The 21,110-nt window shown below is 37.0% G+C and overlaps 2 protein-coding genes across 8 annotated transcripts in view; one reads left to right on the forward strand and one right to left on the reverse strand.

The window, feature by feature from the left end:
- The window catches only part of ELMOD2 (ELMO domain containing 2), a 51,041-nt gene extending 40,332 nt beyond the window's left edge, over positions 1–10,709 (forward strand). For 3 of the 4 annotated variants that reach the window (XM_057547342.1, XM_057547343.1, XM_007189336.2), the window contains 3 exons: positions 1,643–1,711; positions 2,458–2,591; positions 7,056–10,709. In XM_057547342.1, the coding sequence (XP_057403325.1) occupies positions 1,643–1,711; positions 2,458–2,591; positions 7,056–7,201 (349 nt within the window). In that variant the 3' untranslated portion in view covers positions 7,202–10,709. The remainder of the gene's footprint in view (positions 1–1,642; positions 1,712–2,457; positions 2,592–7,055) is intronic. The other variant, XM_007189337.2, reaches the window with a different exon arrangement.
- A 3,127-nt stretch (positions 10,710–13,836) lies between these two features.
- UCP1 (uncoupling protein 1) lies at positions 13,837–20,743 on the reverse strand. 4 transcript variants are annotated; one of them, XM_007189338.3, is made up of 6 exons: positions 20,618–20,743; positions 19,752–19,954; positions 17,698–17,888; positions 17,504–17,597; positions 16,236–16,424; positions 13,837–14,289 (listed from the first exon to the last, which is right to left on the reverse strand). In XM_007189338.3, the coding sequence occupies exons 1-6, from the start codon at positions 20,741–20,743 to the stop codon at positions 14,268–14,270; spliced, it is 825 nt and encodes a 274-aa protein (XP_007189400.3). In that variant the 3' UTR covers positions 13,837–14,267. The 4 variants fall into 4 exon arrangements, with proteins under 4 accessions (XP_007189400.3, XP_057403141.1, XP_057403140.1 ...); XM_057547158.1 differs by lacking the exon at positions 17,698–17,888 and having other exon boundaries at positions 19,756–19,954; XM_057547157.1 differs by lacking the exon at positions 17,504–17,597 and having other exon boundaries at positions 16,236–16,416.
- Between the last annotated feature and the right edge of the window lie 367 nt (positions 20,744–21,110).

The raw sequence follows: 21,110 nt of genomic DNA on the forward strand, positions 1-21,110 counted from the left end.
AGGCAAGCTGTTCAAATACCTTTATGTAATGAATTTTAAAAATTTCTTGGCCTTTGTCATCAAATCTCTTGAAATATTTTGTTGCTTTGAAGGACAGCTGGTAGTTTGATAACGATGTTTTAGGTAAATGAATGCTCAGGCAGGTATAAAATAAAAAGGATATTTTACAGAAAATGAATTGAAGAGAGACTGAAAAAATCTGAATAAATGAGGAAATAGAAGCAGAAAGGTAAAATATACAAGCTAAGGCCAAAAATGTATGTAGGAAGGAAGAGGAGTCAGGAAGGAAGAAAGGAGAAGGAAGGAAGGAAAGAAGGGAAGTTAGTGCAGATTATTGTAAGGAATAGGTCTCCTTATTACATAGATGCTTATTTTCCTTAGATACTGTTTACATAGGGGTTTCCTAGGTAAGTTCAGCAAGGAAATTTAAAGTTTCTCTGTGTTACAGATTGAATATTTTAAAAGTAGCTTGATTATTGAAATACTAATATAATACTGAACTGTATTGAGTATCATGCAAAAAAAAAATGAAATATAAATAGTCTACTAAGGGCATTTTAGAGCCAGCCTCCAGATAAAGTAGAAAATTAGAACATGTAAAGAAAGCATTGCACTAAAACAGGACTTTTTTCTGTTTGGGGATTTACAGATCCCTTTGAGAATCAAATGAAAGTTTTGTATATTCTCTCCCCAGAAAATGTACACACAGAAAATGTATGAATAATTTAAAGTGATTCATGGATCCCCCTTCATTCATGAATGATCATTCATTCATGAACTTCTAAGTTAACAATCCCTGTTTAAATGGGTTGAAAATTAGAGCCAATGAAGAAAAATGGAAGTCTGTAGTATTAATTTACAGAAGGAAAAATAGAGGGACATTTAGTTAGAAATTTCTATGCTGTATGAAAATGTCAATGACTGTGCCTTCTAAAATATAAATAAACCATGGAAATCCATTTTTTCTTCTACTTCTTATCCTTACATAAACATCCAGCCAGTCATCATATGTGTATGAGTATCAGTGCATTATGGGGTGATCCAAAGTTTGAATAGATTTGGTCCCTATCTTGAAGAACTCGAAGAGGTTGCATTAGTATAAGCCAACAGTATGTATGAACCTTTATATATTTCTCTGTTGTACCTGCTAATACTTCTGTTTTGTGGCCAGTATTTTAGTTACACCACTGATCAAGGAGTGGTTTTTTTTTAGTGCAAAAGGAAGGCTATTGACTTTCTTCTGATTGCATTGACTCAAGTTGCAACAGAAGGAATGAGCTCAGGTGAAAGGAAGTGTCCTAACAGGTACACAACAACTACTTTATAGAAAATTTAGAACAAACAAATAAACAGAACTCTAGATTTTCTTTTAAAATAGATAAAAGTCTCTTGTTAAATCATTTATTTGTCAAAATACTTCAAAGTCTAGTGAAGGGCCCATGTCCTGTACTAGATAGGCCTGATAGCCCAGAATTAAGTTTTGATTCAGAAGCATCTCGGAGTCACTGAAGTGACTTGAGATGGAGATTGGGATGCTTTTGGCAGTAAGACTGTCACTTTGACAGTAGCTTTTAAAATTGCTTCTGGATATCTTCAATTTGAATGACATGTTAATTTCATTATTTTTCTTAAACTTTTTCAGGTATTTCAGTGAACATTATACCAGTGAAGCTCATCAGATTCTTTCCCGTTCAAATCATCCAAAGTTAGGGTAAGCTGGATATGTTAAAGAAACCATAAGCTCTTGAATTGAAAGTATTTCCGGGTATTTTTAAAAATTAGATTATTCTAGTTAATAAGAACTTCATAAAGAATATTGCATGATATATTATTTTATGGCTAAATGAGATCATAAACCAATTTTGTATGTAATTCAATATATTTTTATCACAAGGTATAGTTTATCTATAAAATGGAGATAAGGACCTTATAAAAATTTTCTGAGAGATAGATTTGAAAATAGGAATAGGAAATGGCTTTGAAATGGGAATAAGAAAATGAGAAATAGCTTTGAAACTTGTGAAGTGAAATGCAAATTGACATCATATTATTAGCTTTATCATTATTTTTATATTCCAATGATACCTATCTTTGAAAAAGCATTATAACACTATTACATCATAAAAATAAATACCCTGATAATGGAGGAGAAAATATCAGATTACTCAGTATATTTTAGAAATCAATGAGGGTGTATGTAGTACTCTTTCTAATTTTTTTTAAATGATTTTGGTTTTAGATATTCATGTGGCCAGAGCTTTGTTTTCATATCTTAGATAATATCCAGAAAATCAACAGCCTCTAAAGAACAAAAATTAATATGTAGAAATTTTTGTAAAATCAATACAGTGTTAGAAATGGATCAAAGTTACTTTTTACTAATTCCTTGCATAATTTAAAATTTACTTTATGAGCTATTTTGGCTAGCTGGGATAACTGGTAATGTTTCTGACATAGGTATTCTTATGCAATAGTTGGAATCAATCTTACAGAGATGGCTTATAGCTTGCTGAAGAGTGAAGCTTTGAAGTTTCACCTCTACCACTTTGTTCCTGGTATACCAACAATGGAACACTTTCACCAGTTTTATTGTGAGTACTGAAATGAGTTAAAAGTAGAAATTTCTAAGAGAATTTTTTAATCCTTAGGAAAGTATTATATGTAATACCTTTATCAAATATATAACTTATACTTGTCAGTTTACTATTTAGGATCTTTCAAAAACAGGAAGATAATGGAAGATGGGTATCCGAGAGTATCTTGTACTTCAGTTTATATATTTGCTGATTTAAAAAATTCAGTGAGGCAATTTTTGACATGTATGCAAATGTAGGATTTATACAGTTTTTCTGTAGACATTTGTTTTCCAGTCAACTATAAAATGAATTTTTCTTCTTGTATGCTGGTTAATGAATGCTGTTGAGTCAAGGACAGATCATTTGGTTGCTCTTGTAAGGAAATTTAAAGGAACCTTTCACACACACCCCTTTTATTTCAAGGCCAGGTTTTCTTGTGTTAGGTTGGGGGTATTTAGTAACTGTTCCTAAAGCAGTCATATCACCGCTGTTCCATTAACTTTTATTGTGATGGTAGTTGAACCCTGAAGGTTTAATTGAATGAACCCATCTTCTGAAGATATTGCTCAGAAGCAAAGAATTCAACTCTAGCTTGGCTTCATACTCTATTTTTTCTTGATCTTTTTGTGTCTTTAGATAGGACATAGGAAACTAGCATATAGGAAACTACTTAGATAATAAGTGTCCAAATCATAACTTCTTCAACTCCATTCTTGAAGGAGTCATCCAGGTCTCTCTTTCCCACAACCTCCCCTGTGTTTACTTAATCCCTAATTCCAGGTTTGTCTACTTCTTAAATTTCTCTTGCACTTGTCTACTTTTTCCTATCCCATTGTAACTGCATGACATCAGTCCTTTGTTACTACGTTACTGTAATAGCCTTTTCCCTAGTTTTTCAGTGGTGACCCTCTTCCAAATCTCCACATTGAAGGTATAGTTATTTAAAATGAAAATCTAGTCATTTTCTTTCATCTTGTTGCCGGAGAACTGTTTTTTCCCCCCACCAATCTTATTTGATTTCCTCTCCTAAATCTCTCATTGACTTTGAGCATAGTGCCTAAACTCCTGGGACTTTGCTAACTGCCTCCAGATATTTGTTTTCTGTATGAAATAGATGCTTGTATAGTGCTGCCTGTTGAACATAAAACAAATATAAAAAGAAACAACCAAAAAACTCCCTCCCCCCCAATCAAGCATTTTACCATATTTAAATAAAAACAGGAGAGTGACAGGTAGGAAAGCAGTACGAAATGACCTCTGTGCAGTACTGTTTTCCCCTGCAGAGGGGTAACTGGAGCATCTTTGGATACTGTTGCTTCCAGTGCCCTCAACACCAGCATCTTGATTGGCTCCTGACCAGGAAGAGCATCACAGTAATATGTGAGGTGGAAAAGTCGTTATAGGACCTTCTTAGTTGCCTTGTTTCTATCAGTCATATCCATAAGAGCTGTGGATTATCAGGAAAACAATGAAGCTTATGTTTTTCAAATTTCTTGAAACATTTAAAGCAAACACACACACACACACACATACGTACATCCATCTTTTACGTAGAAGTTTCCCCCTCAAAATTGATTTTCATACCCTTTACCAATAAAGTTTCATGTCTTAATTAAGGTTTTGCTTTTCTAGAAAGGGGCGTATTCTGACTAGAAAATAATGTGAAACCTTATCTTTGTTTTAAAACATACCTACCTTTTTTGGTTGGGGGACTGAGCCCAATTCATTCGTACGAGTCAGTTCCTAGGTAGTAGTTTCTATCTGAAAGAAAGAACTATATAAAGAGGTTAGGTTTCACATTTTTTATTTCCCTGTGATCTGTGTCCATCTCCCCTTTCCCCCTTGTCTCTCCTGCTGTTCTGTTGTTGTTGTTCTCCGTGGGCAAGGCTGGAAGCAGTGAGTGGTAATTGAGCTCCTTAGCTCTGTTGTCACCTTTTGTACGTCTAACGTGTAAGCACATAGTCGCTGTCATCCTGGGAAGTCACTGACCACTGGTTTGGTGGTTCCAGAAAAATAAGTCCTCAAATTTACAACCAAAAAGTTATGACTAGTAACAGCTTCATTGAGGTATAATTTATATACCATAAAATTCACCTATTTTAAGTGTACAATGCAATGAGTTTTAGTAAATTTACTGAGTTGTACAACCATCACCATAATCCAGTTGCAGAACATTTTTGTCACCCCAGTAAGATCCCTCATACCAGTTTACAGTCAATCCCTGTTCCTGTGGTTCTCCTGTTTTTAATCCCTGTGGGAAAACCTCAAGCGTCCCTGCAGCTTTGGTTAGGGGCGGTAGAAGCATACAGGGAATTGTAAGTTTAGAAATTTTTTATGGTGTTTCTCTTGAGTCTGGTGTTTTAAACTCCTAGAGTCAAAAGGGCAATAGGGGTGCTTTATGGAGACAACTCTTTTCCATCACTTCATGGCAAGCTTTAGGAGTCTTATGCCATGTATGGCCCTGCCAGCATCCTAGAATTTTGGTATCTTGCAGTTTCCTCATGTCTCATTAAATCAACTTAGCCATTACAGTCTCAGTTTTTTGAGTCAGTCTTTTTCTGACACCAGTTTACATTATAACAACCTCACTCTGAAGCGAGAAATTTCTAGTATTTTACTCTTGAGCAGTTTGTTCTAGACTATATAGTCATTTGAATAGGTAATGAAAGCAATTTAAAGGAATGGTAAACAGCTAAAACCTGATAGCCAGAAATACTAAAACAAGTTGTAGTCTATAAAATTTAGATGGATGTCTGACTTTTCTTACCACCTAGAACATTAATCTCCAAAGTTTTTGATTGCACACCCCTATCAGGATACTGGGGGTAGGGTGCTGGAGAACACAGACTCAGTTTATATATGGATGAGTAATTTCTGTAGATGTACTATTGTGCTAATGTATATATAAAATAAATTTTGAATGAAAGAAAGACTTAAAATATTCGTTAAAAATAGTTACAAGATTACCATTCTCAGCTTGTCTTTTGGGAACAGGAAGCAGATGGTGTCTGTCTGCTCAGAGAGGCCTTATTCTTTGATTTTGTCACATATCCTGGTTGACAAAAATCTGTTTTATCATATATGAAGGGATTAATCTGAAATCTTTCTTCAGTGGACCTTCTTATGAAGTGCTGTATCAATGTTGAAATATCATGGTTCTTACGTGTTAATGTTTGCTTTATGACTAATGTTTTTTTGTTTTTTGTTTTAATTAATTAATTAATTTATTTATGGCTGTGTTGGGTCTTCGTTTCTGTGCGAGGGCTCTCTCTAGTTGTGGCAAGTGGGGGCCACTCTTCATCGCGGTGCGCGGGCCTCTCACCATCACGGCCTCTCTTGTTGCGGAGCACAGGCTCCAGACGCGCAGGCTCAGTAATTGTGGCTCACGGGCCAAGTTGCTCCGCGGTATGTGGGATCTTCCCAGACCAGGGCTCGAACCCTCGTCCCCTGCATTGGCAGGCAGACTCTCAACCACCGGGCCACCAGGGAAGCCCTGACTAATGTTTTAAAATTGAATTTACGTTTATTTCACACTAGGCAATTATGATAGCCTAGCCACCCTTTTATGTAAAGTCACTGACTTTATCCCCCCCCATTTATCTGATATAAGTCACTTCTATCCCTTCTTGAATAGCTTGTCAGAAGGGGAAATGAGATTCTGGTGGAAACAAAGTCTAATTTACAACATAATAGAGACCACCTGCAAACTATGTGATTTGGGCAAGTCATTTAACTTCTCTGCACTTCTATTTCCTCTACAGAAAAATGGGAATAACAGTACTGCATCATAGGATTGCTATGAGAGTGAATGAGCACATGTCGAGGGCTATAGAAGCATTTGTTAAATAATTAAATAGATACATTTGGTTGAATCCAAATAGGGTTTAGGAGTGGTTTTAAATTCGCACTTTTTTGTTGTTGTAAATATGTCTGTTTACACATTTATCTGAAATACTTTTAGCATTTTGAGTGTTAATTTGGCTACTGTAATAAGGATATTGAAAAACAAAAATATTAAGCCTATTTCGAGTTCATGTATTCTTTTCTAAAAGGGAAGGTGCTGATATGATAGTTCATTGAAAAAAGCAGAAATAACTTAGATTTATAAACCAAGTAGAAAACAGCTTTTCTATACTTTATCCATTTTCTTGTACTTTCATTTTTCTGTTTCAGGGGTCTCTGGGGATAACCGTTTTTTCCTATTCTCAAGGTATCTTTTGACAGTCTCTCTTAAATTTGAGGCATTTTGTTGATTTTTTTTGAGACAAAGAGTATATGTACTCTAAATAATCTTATTGAAATTGATATTTATTTTGAACATACAAAAATATTTCTTATAAAGTTCCTCAGGTTTCTAGTAGTTTAAGATGGTTTCTGATCATTGAATCCTAATATGGATTAGGATATACTTTTAAAATGAGACGGTTGGATGTGATTTCACTATTGAGCACTGTATTTATGGTTTCTTTTTAACTGCAGGTTATCTTGTGTATGAATTTGACAAGTTTTGGTTTGAAGAAAAGCCAGAAAGTATTATGTATTTCAACGTGTACAGAGAGAAGTTTCATGAAAAGATTAAAGGACTCTTACTGGATTGTAATGTATCGCTTACTTTAAAAATATGAATCATCTGTAGTATCTTCTATTTCTACCACATTTTGCACACACAACAGAATTTATAAGTTGTAATAGAAATTATCTGATCAATTACATTCCTTATATATAATTTCCTACAAAAATGTTTCAGAAATTCTATTTAAGAAAGCTAGTAGACAATCAGTGTATGTTTACACTTGTTTATACACTGTCCTCCAAAGGTACCTTATCCTTCCAAAGATCCCCTCTGTAGAGTCACGTGAACTACAGTTTGGAACTTGGGACTTAACCCATTTAGTGTAAAAGTACAAATCAGGTATTTTTATTAAATTGATTGATTAAAATGTGTAAAAATCAGTTTTCATGTTTATGTATTGTAGCTATCAAGTTGGTATCTTTTCAGAGCTCCTAAGATTTTTTGTGTTTTAGTCTGGAAATGATTGTTTTTTAATTTTCTTTGCCTTATTTTATTTGTAGGTTAATTAACAGAGAGGTTAGTTCTTCATGGTTTTCTTTGTTTGCATTTCAATCACACGTCATACCGTTGCCTCATAGGAGCAAAAGGAGCATATAGATAAGTCAGAGAAGACAAAGAATTATGGCCTTCTTTTCGGTTTCTCTGATTATGTCATGTAATAGGTAATGAGGGAATGACAGTATTAGTGATTAGCTTTTTGGTTTTTAAATACCACACTGAAATATCACAGTGGAATTTTAAATCTTAAAGACATTTTCTCATCTTCAGTATTTGCTTTTTATCAGTTAGAGAGAAGAACTTTTAGTTAGTGCTTGGTATGAGGGCCTTTCATGAAGCTTCTCTATGGATGTATGTTTATGAAAAGAGATGCATTTGCTAAGAAAATCTTGATTATACTCAAAGAGCAGGTGCTATTTCAATAAAGCTGTCTTTGAGTTTTAACAAGAGGAAAACAAAGCTTTTAAACATCTCAGTTAAACATCGTTGGTTTATTTTACTTGCTGTTAAGTCTTGCTTGTCTTTGCTTTGACTCCACTGTGTTTCTAGATAACGATGTATGGACTTCGTGTGTGTTCTTTGAGTTAACAGTCTGTGGGCTTCTAAAGTAGCCTAAGCATGATGACTGTGCTTTTTGTATAGCTTTATTCTCCGAAAATCTCAGGAGAGCAGCAAGTGCTGTCAAGGATTATATAGTGATGAGATTCTAACAGGAACGATTTCTTCTTTGTCTGTTTTAGACATTTGTACTCATGGCAAAACTAAAAGTTTAAAGATAGGTTCATCTGATTACCAAATTCTCCCTAAATCCTACGGAAAGCAGCCTATTAAACACGTAATTTAATCTAAAACATGAGGATAGTTAGCATACCTTGAAAATGGTATATATCAAAGTGTTTAAGGACTGGCTTTTATGTGATATAGCAAGACCTGAAACTTTCGAGTATTTGTTTATGCCTATTGACAAACCTCTCTCTTTAAACTTGCCAAAGAGAAGAGCGGTTAAAAAAAATATCCAATTGGAAAATAACAGATGCAGTGTTGTCTAGCACATACATTAAAAGTGCATGCATTAAAATTCTTTTCTCAACAAGATGAAACTTAAAAATTGGGCTCATTTTATTATAATAGTGGCGAAACGCTTTTCAGTATCATAGGAATTTTAAAACTGGTGTCTTATAGGAGACTTCTCAACCTTGGGACCATCTTAACTTCTTTAAATGTTTTCTATGCTTTATGATCCAGCCAGAGTTCTATGAGATAAGGATCAGGTATTAACCATTAAAGTTCATTTTATCAAGGTGTTTACCATTACATGGAAAGCAATTGTTAGTCTTTTAGTTTTAGAAAATGTTTACCTTTCTATTTTAATCTTTTAACAGATGAGGTCTTGAACTGATTGAAACCTTTGTCTGTATGCTTAATAGAAGAATGATTCAAGTATGGAAGAGGAAACTTTTCAAGTAATTAAGTTTTTCCCCTTCTAGGGAGTAAAAAAAACTTTTTAATAATGTTTTTAAAATGTTATTAGAAATTTTGTTCAATAATATATTATTTAAGTCCACCTCTGTTTGTATAATGTATTGTTCTGTTTTTGCTTAAAATAATCTGTAACCATTTCAGATAATTCTATAGCAAATTGGTCTAAAAGCCACCAACAGATTCTGAGGTTTGATAGTTTGAAAGCCAAGCTAAGTGTCACCAGTTGTAAATTAGAATGTAACATGAGCCTTCTGACTTTCATGTGATAATGACATACATGAAAAGAAAAATATGATAATTGTTTCTGCCTTCCTACTTTTCCTTGCTTTCAACATATGTATGTTAGAATTTTTGGTAGTCTGAAAATCCATATTTAGAATCTTACCTGTTTCTATAATAATAAAATACCAAAGTAGTGATAGAATTGAAGTAGCAGGAAAATTGTTTGTTTTAGCGTCAAAAAAGTGAATCAGTGCTGAAATGAATTTTTGTATGTGCCAGATTGAAGAGTGAACCAGTGATAAGAATAGTCTAAAAATATAATTACAATGGTTGCAGTTTAAATATGTTCTGAAAGACAATCTTTAAAGAATTGAGAGAAAGAAATCAGGGGATATCAGTGACCCTAGACCAACCCCTTTTTATATATAAATATGGTGATATAGTTAGATATAAAAATCAGTGTCTTACTGGCACCATTTACAATTTAGACAGTAGAATCTTTTTCTTAAAAATGCCCGTCCTGATTTTTTTCTATTTTAAGAGCAACTTGGATTTGTATGTATTTTTCTATGCGAAATACATGTACTCTTCATTTTTATTCCAGTGTTCATAATTGTTTATGTGCTGTTTCTCCCCTTTGCATTCAGTGAAATAGAACTTGGTCAAAGATTTGCTAAGGAGAGAAGCATTAGATGAGTGTGAAAGTGGAGTGCTCATTGCCAGAGCAGAAGAGATTACATGTTATCTTGGCACAGAAGGGAAGAAATTTGGCTTGGAGGGCAATAATGTTTATTATCCTTCTTGAATTAATGATTGGGGACCAGCAGCTATTTTCTCAGGATAAATGGTCCACCCAACTTCTGGGGAGGCTTAATTTCCATTTCATATTTATGAACCTCTCCACAGAGTAATTTTTTTTTAATGAAGATTAAGGGAATTGGTAAAAATCTGAGAAAAATCATGAGAGTTGTTTTTGGTTTTTTTTTCCTGGCTTCAGCTTTCGTTAAGAAAAATGTTAAATGTAGTGCAGGTAAGACCCAACTACTGCATTACTGTTATAGGGCGAGTCTATGTTTTTGTTAAACAAAGTATTCAAAAAATATTTAAGCAGTAGCTTTTCCTGGGGGAAAGAGTGCTGGTTGGCAACTTAAAGAAATAGATTTTTGTCTACTTTGGATAAAGCAATTAACTTCTTATGTAAAAGCAATAGTTGAAATGTGATGTCATTTTGTTTGGAATGTTGTGAGCAAATAAAAACGTGTTGAAATTGTTATAAGCCTTTCTGTTAATACTTCTGCTCGCTTCCCATCTTCCTCATCCCTTATTTAAGTCATTTATGTTCATGAAATAATACTTTTCTTATTTAATCCTTTAATCATGTTCCTATAGAGTAAATCAGAATATACAGAAAATTTTTTTTATTTTTGTGACTTTAACTCATCCACTAATTACCTATTTAAGGTGTTATTGGCTAAGAACAATTGGTTATGAGGCCAGAAAAGAAGCTACCATCCCCACCCCACCCCCGTTCTTAGAAAGGATAGGAATAATTCATACTGTACTGTAATATGTTTTTCTTAACTTCACAATGTATCATAGATCTATTTTTATATTAATACATAGCTTCCGTATTTTTTTTACAGCTGCAAATCATTCCTCTGTGTGTATTTGTGTGTGTGTGTGTGTGTGTGTGTGTGTGTGTGTGCGTGCTCATTAAAGTTAGTACTAATTATAGCTTTAAATGTATATATTAGAAAAGAAGTGCTTAAAAATTAAAGACAAAACAATCATCTCAAGGAGTTTGATGAAGAAGTACAAAACAAACCTAAAGAAAATAGAGAAGGAAATATTAAAGACAAGAGCTTAGATGCATAGAAAAGAAAACATGCATACAATAGGATCAACAAAAATAAAATGTTTGAAAAGAACAATATTGATAAACCTTGGTGAGGCAAATAAACAATAAAAAAGAAAGCAAATAATAAATGCTGTCAAGAATGAAATATGAAACATCACCACAGATCCTACAGATACTGAAAAGAAAATATATTGAGTAACCTTGTCAAAATTATGAAAATTAGATGAAATATAACAATTTCTAGAAATATACAACTTACCAAAACAAAACTATCCAAGAAGAAATAGGGAAGCAAAAATCCTAGAGCTATTAAATGGATTCAGCAGCTAAAAACCTTTCCACTAAAAAACCTGCAGTTTTATATGGCTTTCACCAGTGAGTTAACACATTAAAAATAAAATAATGTTAGTTTTCACAAACTCATCCAGATAATTTAAAGTGTACACTCTGCAATTCATCAGACTATCATGTGATGATCTTAATAGATGTAGAAAAAGCATTTGATAAAAATTCAACATCCATTCATGTTAAAAACTTTTACCAAATGAGAAATAGAAAGGGATTACCTTAATTTTATAAAATGCATCTTTATAAAATAAACTATAGCAAATATACTTAATTGTAAAACATTGGGATCAGAATTAAGAAGGGATGTCCTCTGTCACCACTTGTGTCGGTTAGTTATTGCCACAATAACAACGTACAACAACTAGCCACAAAAAAAATCTCAGTGGCATACAAAAAAACATTTCCTCCTCACACATGGGTAGACTAGCCAGGCAGTTTTGCTAATCTCAGCTGGATTCAGCTGGCCTTAAATTGGGGCCATGGTTTCAGTTCCGGTCAGCTCCATGTGACTAATTCATCTGAGGTCAGTGGGCTACCTGAGGCATGCTCTTTTCATGGTGTGGCAGAAACACAAGAATAAACCCAATTGCTCAAACACATTCAAGCCTTTGCTCACATCATGTATACTAGCATTCCCTTAGTTGTGGCAGGTCACATGGTCAAGTCCAACATCAATAGAGTGGGGAAATGTACTCTATTAAGGGATAAGGAGCAAATCATTCAAGTTGTTACAGCAAATAAATTCAAAACTGTGCTAGAGGTCCCACCTACTGCAGGAAAACAAGTGGATGGAAAGAAAAGTTATTGCCTATAAATGATGTGAGTGTACATAGAACATCTAAAAGAATTGGTGGTTGGGTATTAAGGGCAGGGATGAGGAATTTGGTGTCAATAGTGGTCACATGTTGAGGGTGAGGGATTCTGGCTAAACCAATTTAGCAGGATTCTGGCTAAAACTGGGCTCTTGAGGAAATGCCCAAGGACAGGACCTAGTAGAAAAAACTCAGAGGAGCCTGACTAAAGTTTGGTAGCGACTTGTCACTACTGCCCATTGCCCGACCAGTATCCCAGCAAGTGAAGTTTTATGTTTCTTGAAAGAAACATGCTACTCTAAGGTCGTGCTTTGACTTAGTTTGGATTCTCCCAGAGTCAGGCCTTGAGACAAAGATTTGTAATTCATTCAGGAAGTGATCCCAGGAAATACGGGTAAGAGAGTGGGGAACAGAGAGAGGGACTTGAAGTCATCCCATAAATGGTTTTAGAGGTAAGCAAAATAGCTCTGTGTGTAACTGGATTTTGACCGCTCAGAGGTATTCCACCTGACGATGAGGGGCCTGAGATATTCACCGCCAACTCCCATCAGTTATTGGTCCAGGGCTGCTCTCGGGGGTGTGTTATTTTCCCTGTTCTAGTGTGCCATGCACAGGTGGGCAGATATGTCTCCGGTGGCCAGAAGAAGACCCTAAGAAGTACAGGTGCTGACATGACGATAGGAAGTCAGGCCAGCATCACTAAAGTGGTCAGAGCCGAGTGAGCCGTGCTGGAGATTAGGGCATCTGCTACAAGACACTTTACAGTTAACAACTGGGGGGAAATAAGCAGGAGGGAAACCTCAGAAGTCAACGGGGGGAGAAACACAACAGTAAATGTAACGTGGAGCTGATTTTGATGCCTGTGGGCTTGTTGGCCCTTTTGCGGCCACTCCTTGTTTTTGGCTTAAGACAAGGCTGAGCCTCGTCTTAACACTTCTTTTAAGTCCTTGTTTATTCTTTCCCTATTCTGCACTCAGTTTGTAGACATGACAAAAGTTACTACGGATGGGAATGATGAATCTGGCTTTGCTAGGAAGATGCTGTGAAGATTAATTTTCATCTCAGTTTGTTCCTCTGTCTTATCAGAGGTACCTTCTAGCTCTAAAATTCTGTGATTCTAGAATAGATACTACGATTCTAACAATGCCCAAATGAATATTGTATCTTAGAAGTTGTTATAGATGCCATAAAATATGGACTCTAAAAATTAAAAATCTCTACTAATACTATTTAAAGTGAGTTTATTGATTCTAAAGACCTCCCCTTGCTATTTGGGCAATGTTGTAATCTTAGGCGAACTTCAACTCTTACATTAGATATAGATCCAAAAAGGCAAACTTTAAAAGGTATTAGCAATTCTTTACTGAATGTATTAACTGACAACTGGGTTAATAAATAAAAAGGAAACAGTAGTATTTTCTTTGATAACTTCATTTTTAAGTATTTATAAAGTGCATTTCACTCAGTTTTCCTTTTCCATCAGTTTGAATTAATAATTAAAACCTGTTAAAGATCTTCATACTCAATCATAAACAACTCCCTCTCCCATTAAATGGTCAATCAAATGTAGTAACTTATCTGGACATTACATTTGCCAGGGTGTATACTGAATGTTTTGCTTTCCCTTCCTTAAAACACTGAGAATAAAAGTCACAAGAACTAGGTATTAGTTTTCCTTTGAAAAAAATAGTCCGGAGTTTCTTATCTTTTTAGTGTGAAATAAAGTGAATAGGTTTGTTTACTTTTTGAAAATTATCCAGTTAGCAAAGATTCCCACTGGTCTGTTCCATCCTTTCCCTGAAGACGATTAGGTAGCACAGTCCATGGTCTGCCTCGACTTCATCAATTCTCGCTGCAGCTGTTCAGAGCACACACACGATGATGTTCCAGGATCCCAGTCACAAGAAGGAAGGTACAAATCTAGAAGAATGCATGTCACCATTCTATTAGTTTGCTCGAAATTCTTAAAGCTATTATAGCACAGGCAAGTTTATGCTTCTCATGGTGCCACTCTCCTCAAATGCAGATGCTTGAAAGTACCTAGTCTTCATCTTTCCCTCCTCTGCCTAAAGTTTCATCCAGGTGCCCTATCCTTCTTCAAAACAACAAAACCCAAATGATCACACCTATACAAATATGATCCCACCAAACCAAACCGAAGCTTGTCTCCTCCTTATCATCTTTTCTTTTTTTGAAGGGAGAGGAACTTTTGTTTTGCTTTGCTTTCTGAATGGGAAGTAGGAAACTAATAGTTAAAACTAATAGTTTAAAAGAGGAAGTAAGTGGAGAAAGCAAAGTGATGAGTAATTAGACCATTTTCCAGGGTCAAGAAATGAGTGCTGTCTAGATCTCGGCAATTCTTGTCCTAAGAGGGCTTGTCAAGGATCTAATTGCATGTTGTTGTTGCTGTTGCTCTTGTTATTTTTAAGAATTCTGCCAAACTGTGCAGACCAAATAACTGATTTTTGATTGCCTATCTGCAGCAATGAAATGTTCCCAGAGAAAAAGATGTCATAGTTAAATCTGCCTTGGATAGATATTTTAGAGATCTGGCCTATAAAAGTCACCCTCAAATATTTTGTGGGGTCTCTTAACATATTTCTCCTGACTCCTGGATATGTGTGTGTTGTGTGTTTTTATTGTGGTAAAATATACATCAATTTATCATTTTAGCCATATATATATATATGTTTATATATTTGTTTAAATAGTATAATTCAGTAGCATTAAATATGTTCTCATTGTGAGCAATCATCACCACCCTCCATCTCCAGAAGCTTTGGTCATCCCAAACTGAATCTCTGTACCTATTAAAAAATAGCTCCCCACTCCTCCCCTCCCCTCAGCCCTTGGTAACCACCATTACACTTTCTGTTTCTATGATTCTGACTACTATAGGTACCTCATATAAGTAGAGTCATACAATATTTGTCCTTCTGTAGCTGGCTCATTTTATTTAGCATAATGTTTTCAGGGTTCATCCTTGTTGTAGCATGTATCCCCCCAAAAGGTTTTAAATTTGAAAAAAGTAAAATTGTTAATTATTTACTGGTTGATAACATATATCTATGTTAAGTTAATTTTACAATATATTCCATTTGTATTAATATGTCATAAATACAGATTATGGTGAATTAGAACCTTTTGTATAACGTGTATGGTGCATTTATGCTTATTTCATAAGGTTTGAGGCATTGCTTTACAACTTTTAAAGGTTGTGGAATCTTGTTATTTTACCACTAGTATAATCCTTATTGAGTATATCCATAAATTAGTTCATACTATATTTTCTCAAGAAGGTAATTTATAATACAATATAATATAATATATAAAAGATAGCTTTATGGGAAAATATGATTCACTAGAAACAATACTAGTTTCTAGGTGAGTGTAATCATTAAACTACATCATTTTCTATATCACTTTTCTCGATCAATGAGAATGATTTTTCTCTAGTTTTGCTTTAATACAATCTAAAAAACGGAGTCCACTAAATTAAAATAGTAAAAATCAAATCTTGCTTTCTCATAGCCCTGTATTATGCTTTCCCTCCATTTTATAGTTCTTCTGCCCAGAGAAGGCAAAATACTGTCTACATTTCCAATAGATTGAGACCAAGGGAGAGGTTGCTGGTTTTGAATGAGCCTCTGATCAAGCTTGAGAAAATTTTACTATCACAGATTTAAATTTTCCGGCACAGTGGAATTGGTGGATTGGAGAAATTTATGGCAAAGAAAAGTAGACACTAAGTATACTGCACATTCTAAGGCTGGTCAGCTAACTGTCAATTGTTTAGATGAGATAGCGTTCCATAGCACACAGATACCCTGAACACAACATTACAGGTACAGAAGACCACATCCTACCCTTTGAAAAAAGCCGATGGTCCTTCCTTAGTGAGCATCAACATTGCGCAGTCGGACACACTTGTGTACCGTCCCGGTAGACAGTTAACAGACCTGGTTTTCACCACATCCACTGGAGAGGACAGAACCGTTGTGCAAAATCCAGCGATAACAGCGGACACAAAGTGACAGGGTACATCATCTGAAATGGGTCAGTGAGACAGGTCAACCCCAGACTTTTAGTTATCTATCAGATCCTTGTAAACCTGTTGATAGCAGGAGGTCAGTGTGGATTTCTTATAAAGAAATAAAAAACAGTGGACTTCTCTGGTGGGGCAGTGCTTAAGAATCCGCCTGCCAAGGCAGGGGACATGGGTTCAAGCCCTGGTCCAGGAAGATCCCACATGCCACGGAGCAACTAAGCCCACGAGCCACAACTACTGAGCCCACATGCCACGACTACTGAAGCCTGCGCGCCTAGAGCCCATGCTCCGCAACAAGAGAAGCCACCGCGGTGAGAAGCCCGCACATTGCAATGAAGAATAGCCCCCGCTCGCCGTAACTAGAGAAAGCCTGCGCGCAGCAACGAAGACCCAACGCAGACAAAAATAAATAAATAAATAAATTATTTTTTAAAAAAGAGGGCATTAAAAACAAATAAATAAATAAATAAAATACAGTAAGGAAGGTTATACTCACATTAGAAAAAGTTGGCAAATAGTACATGGCATAGTGGATTGTAAGTGCTTTAGGAAAATAACCTGCCACCTTTCTCTGCGTCCTTAAGGTATGGCATAATGCCTGATATATAGGCATCTAGTACTTTTTTATTGAATTAAAGTCATCGTCCAAGGAGGATTTCAATGTCTCCAGAACCTGTTAGAATAAAATTTTTAGGAACCTATCCAATGGTTCTACTTTTTGGATGAAACCACCAAGAAGCTCCTTATTTAACTAGCTCATCTGGATATAGTGGAGAATGACTCACTTCCTGAATTCTGCTTTATAAGAATAAGATGCTAACAGAAGTCCATATATTAGTATTAAATGAGAATAATGCTGATGTAAGAATACAGTTGCATCTTAGTTTTGTTGCAAAAAAAAAAATGTTGCAACAAAACTTCTAAAACTTAGGGTTTTGGTTATAGTATATCTATTGTTCAAAAGTGCTTATTTTTTTTAAAGAGAAAATTATTACAATTAAGGGATTCAGTATAATACGGCTGGAAAAACTCCACGATGAAATTATAAATGTGCAGACCTGCCATGTAAAAAAGAAAGTTACCTGTTAATTGTTTTTCACAAGGGCCTCCTTCATTAGGTCATACGTTACTAGCTCTGTATAGCTGATGATGACAATTCTTGTCAGATTCGGAGTAGAACCTGGAGGAAAAGAAAGTATTGAATAGCTCCATTATATGATAAGGTGCTAATTGAATATATATGTTTTAATGATGACTAAATCCATCTTGAAGTGAGTTACCTTTCCAAAGCCCCATCAAGCCTTCTGTTGTTGCTATAATTCTGTAAGCATTGTAAGTCCCAGTGTAGCGAGGTTTGGGACCATGTAGACTGCTTGGCGCTTGAAGTCTGACCTTCACTACCTCTGTGGGTTGCCCAATGAACACGGCCACGCCGCCATTCGTTAGGCCCGCTGAGACCCTGCTTCCTAAACTAGCCGTTGTTATCCAGAGAAAAAAAAAGATGTATCAAGAAAGAAAGAAAAAAAATCAAGACCCAGAATGCATCTATATGTCTTTTTAATTTTTAATGGTTAATACTATTGTGTCATTATATCTTTTGTACTTCCCTAATGCTTGTGCATGTGTTGATCATGTACTAAGTATGTACTAAATCATAGTAGGGCTAGAGGACTTCAAAGTTGACTGAAATTTTTTTAAAATTTCAAGGAAAAAGAACACAATGCCTATTTAAACAGTAGCTTAGTTCCTTCCTGTATTTTGCTTAGTTCTTTCCTATATTTAGCTCTATTTTTCAGTATTTCCCAACTGGATGGGGGGACCAGTCACCAGTGATGCTTAGTCTTCCTTCCATCAATGAGAATGTTAATTATTGGACTTAGGGATCTTAGTAAAAGCCCAGTGGACAAACTGCCCCAGTTTGGGACATCAAGTGGTGTCAGACTACAACAGACTACAAAAGGGACAAAGATAAGAAGAAAGAAGCTGATAAAGTGATTTTTAATTGGAAATTTTGAAAAATTAGGTTACTCAAGACAGATATCATTTAATAAAACTACAAATAGTCTTAGAGCCTCATGCCTATTCCTATAATTAAATATAAAGTATGCATCAATCACATTTATTCATCAAGGACTTTCTCAGTCTCTAATTCTGTTTCCTAATCTGTATAGAGGTAATAGTATCTACCTCAAAGAGTCATTGTGTGAGTTAAAATAATATCAATACAGCACTTAACCCAGTGTCTTGCATATGGAAAATATAGCAATTCTTTTCATTACTGTATGGTTGTACTCCTTTTTCATTATGCTTGGCTAGGAGATGAGCATTTACTAATAACCATCTTTTAAGTGGCAAGATCATATGATTACAATTCCCTTCACTTTTGGCCCACATTTATAATCTTATTTTAATGCACTCATCCTATGCTCCTAACCCCTTTTCATTTCCCCATCAAGGCTCCTTGGGAGCGAGGCCATATTCTTTGTCTTCGCTTACGGCCCATCTTCTCAGTCCTCTGCAATCTAGCTACCACCTCCACTACTCTGCTCATGATGGTTTTGCCAAGGAAAACCATGAGCTTCTATTGTCAGGTACGTTGATTACTCCTTCCCACACTAGATCTCTCTGCTCTGTTTGCCCCTACTGATACTTTCTCCCGTGACTCTGTGAAATGTAACCCAGGTGTTTCTCCTAAGCTCTTGTGCAGACTGGCCATTACCTGTTGACACATCCTAACCTGAATTTCTTACCTTCCCCCTTAAGGCGGTTTCTATATTCCCTCCTTCAATGAATGGTATCTTTAGCTGGCAACTTGGAAGTCATCTTACATTCCCTCCTTTCCTTTGCACCTTACTTCCAGTTTTCCACCAAGTTGTCAATTACACTTCCAAACTCTTTCTGATTGACCTCTCTTCTGATTGACTGTTGCTTTATCATACCCCTATTATTTCTTACTTTCTAATTTACCCCTTTCTTCCCCTTTTTCTATATATCTTTTATACTGCTGCCAAAGTGATCTTTTGAAAATATAAATTGTTTGTGTTACTCCCTTGCTTATCATTTTTCAATGACTTCCCATCACTTTAAAGATAAAATCCAAGCTCCTTAGCATGGCCTGCAAGGTCTCTTGTGATCTGGCCCTTTCCTGCCTTTCTGGCTTCACCTCTTCCTCCTCACCAACATGTCTTCCCTCTCTGCCCCGTGTGTTCACACCTTGATGTTTGCTTGCCAATGTGTTATGAAGACCACCACCCTGTGTGTAACCTTTTTTTGGCCAGAGCTGGGCCCAGGACATGTCTCTCTGACTTCTTCCCTTCCCGGGAACGCTCCCTACTTACTTTCTTTCCCTGTGGTGAAGAACTCCTGGATGCTTTCATAGAGGCTGATCCTAAGAGAGGCAAAGCTTATTTGTCTCTGGAGGCCAGCAGGCAGCCCGTTGTAGAGTTTCATTGGCCCTCTTGTTTTTGCCAGAGTGGTGATTGTTCCCAGGACACTTTTATACCTAACAGCACTGGAGGTCTGGCATTCGCATTGGACCTGGAAATGAGAAAGGTACAGGTCAGAGGGAAGTAAAAATTGAGTAGGGGAGTCCTACCTAGTGAGGAAAAAACAAAGATTGGCATCAGGCTATGGAGAAACCTTAAGCCAAGATTTTTTTTGCATCGTGTTCTATTTTCAATTCCTTTTCCCTTCTCAGCAACATCCCTCCTTATCTATCTATGTACAGAAAGGGGGAGGGGAGAGAATCTGGCTGCTATGCCTACTTTGAACATTTCTCTGCATCCCCACCCCACCGTCCCACCCTCATGAACTCTTCAGAACCCCTACGGCAGTAGGACGGGAAGAGGCGCCTGTCTAAGCAGAGGAGCAAGGAGAAAGAGCCCGGCTTGGAAACTCGGGAGAAGCTGATATTCTTAGCTCTTAGAACACCGAGTGCTCCCTAACTACGGCAGGGTTTGGCAATAGTCCTGGTCAATCCAGCCTCCATGACCCCCCTGCTTCTCTGGTTAATCCCGGAAAAGTTCCAGTTTCCTACCCTAAAGCATCCGTCCTGTGACAGGTCAAACTTTTCTAACGTGGCCACCTGCTCTACCTAAAGTGAGAAAGAATGGTGAAACCAAAGCCGGAATCAAAGGGGCGCACCCAATAGGGGTCCCTTCTCTGCCCCAGACACCTCCCCTTCCCCATCGCGCTCCCTACCTGTAGCCGGACTATGGCCGTGTCCAGCGGGAAGGTGATCACATCCGCCACGCCGGCCGCCACTCCAGCCGAGAAGATCGTGACCGCCACGGTCGGGGGCGCGTCTGAGGCTGTGAGTCCCAGCATCCTGACCCAGCGCGGAGCCAGGCGCCGGTGCAAGGGGAGCAGGGCCCCGGCCCCGAAGCTGGAAGCTCTCCCTGGCTCCTCGCTCCTGCGCCGCCCGGGCAGCAAACCCGCCCTCTCCGACGTCCGGGCGATGGGGGCAGTGGGCTGCCGCGGGCGGGGGGGCGGAATCCAATCGGCGGCGTCTGCCTGCCCTCCCCCCGCGCCTGGGCCGGCCACGCGGTGCCCTCTGCCCTCCGCGGGTGACTTGACGTCGCCGGCGATCGGGGGCTGAGCCGCTCCAGGTCTCCTGGCACTGGCAGGGGTGTGCCCTGCGGAGCCAGGTCCCTCCCACCGCCCCATCCTGGCTCGGCCCCTGGGGAGCCGCCCT

Source organism: Balaenoptera acutorostrata, chromosome 5 (genome assembly GCF_949987535.1).
Source record: "Balaenoptera acutorostrata chromosome 5, mBalAcu1.1, whole genome shotgun sequence".
Lineage (NCBI taxonomy): Eukaryota > Metazoa > Chordata > Mammalia > Artiodactyla > Balaenopteridae > Balaenoptera > Balaenoptera acutorostrata.

Bases quoted from the DNA above. Each gene is read 5' to 3' on its own strand.
- UCP1 (XM_007189338.3), bottom strand. From the start codon at position 20,743: ATGCTGGGACTCACAGCCTCAGACGCGCCCCCGACCGTGGCGGTCACG. The intron at 19,955-20,617 runs GTAGGGAGCGCG...TCTCATTTCCAG, and splicing joins CGGCCATAGTCCGGCTACAG to GTCCAATGCGAATGCCAGAC. The intron at 16,425-17,503 runs ACAGGTAACTTT...GTCTCACTGACC, and splicing joins GCCCTTGTGAAAAACAATTA to CATTTCAGATGATGTACCCT.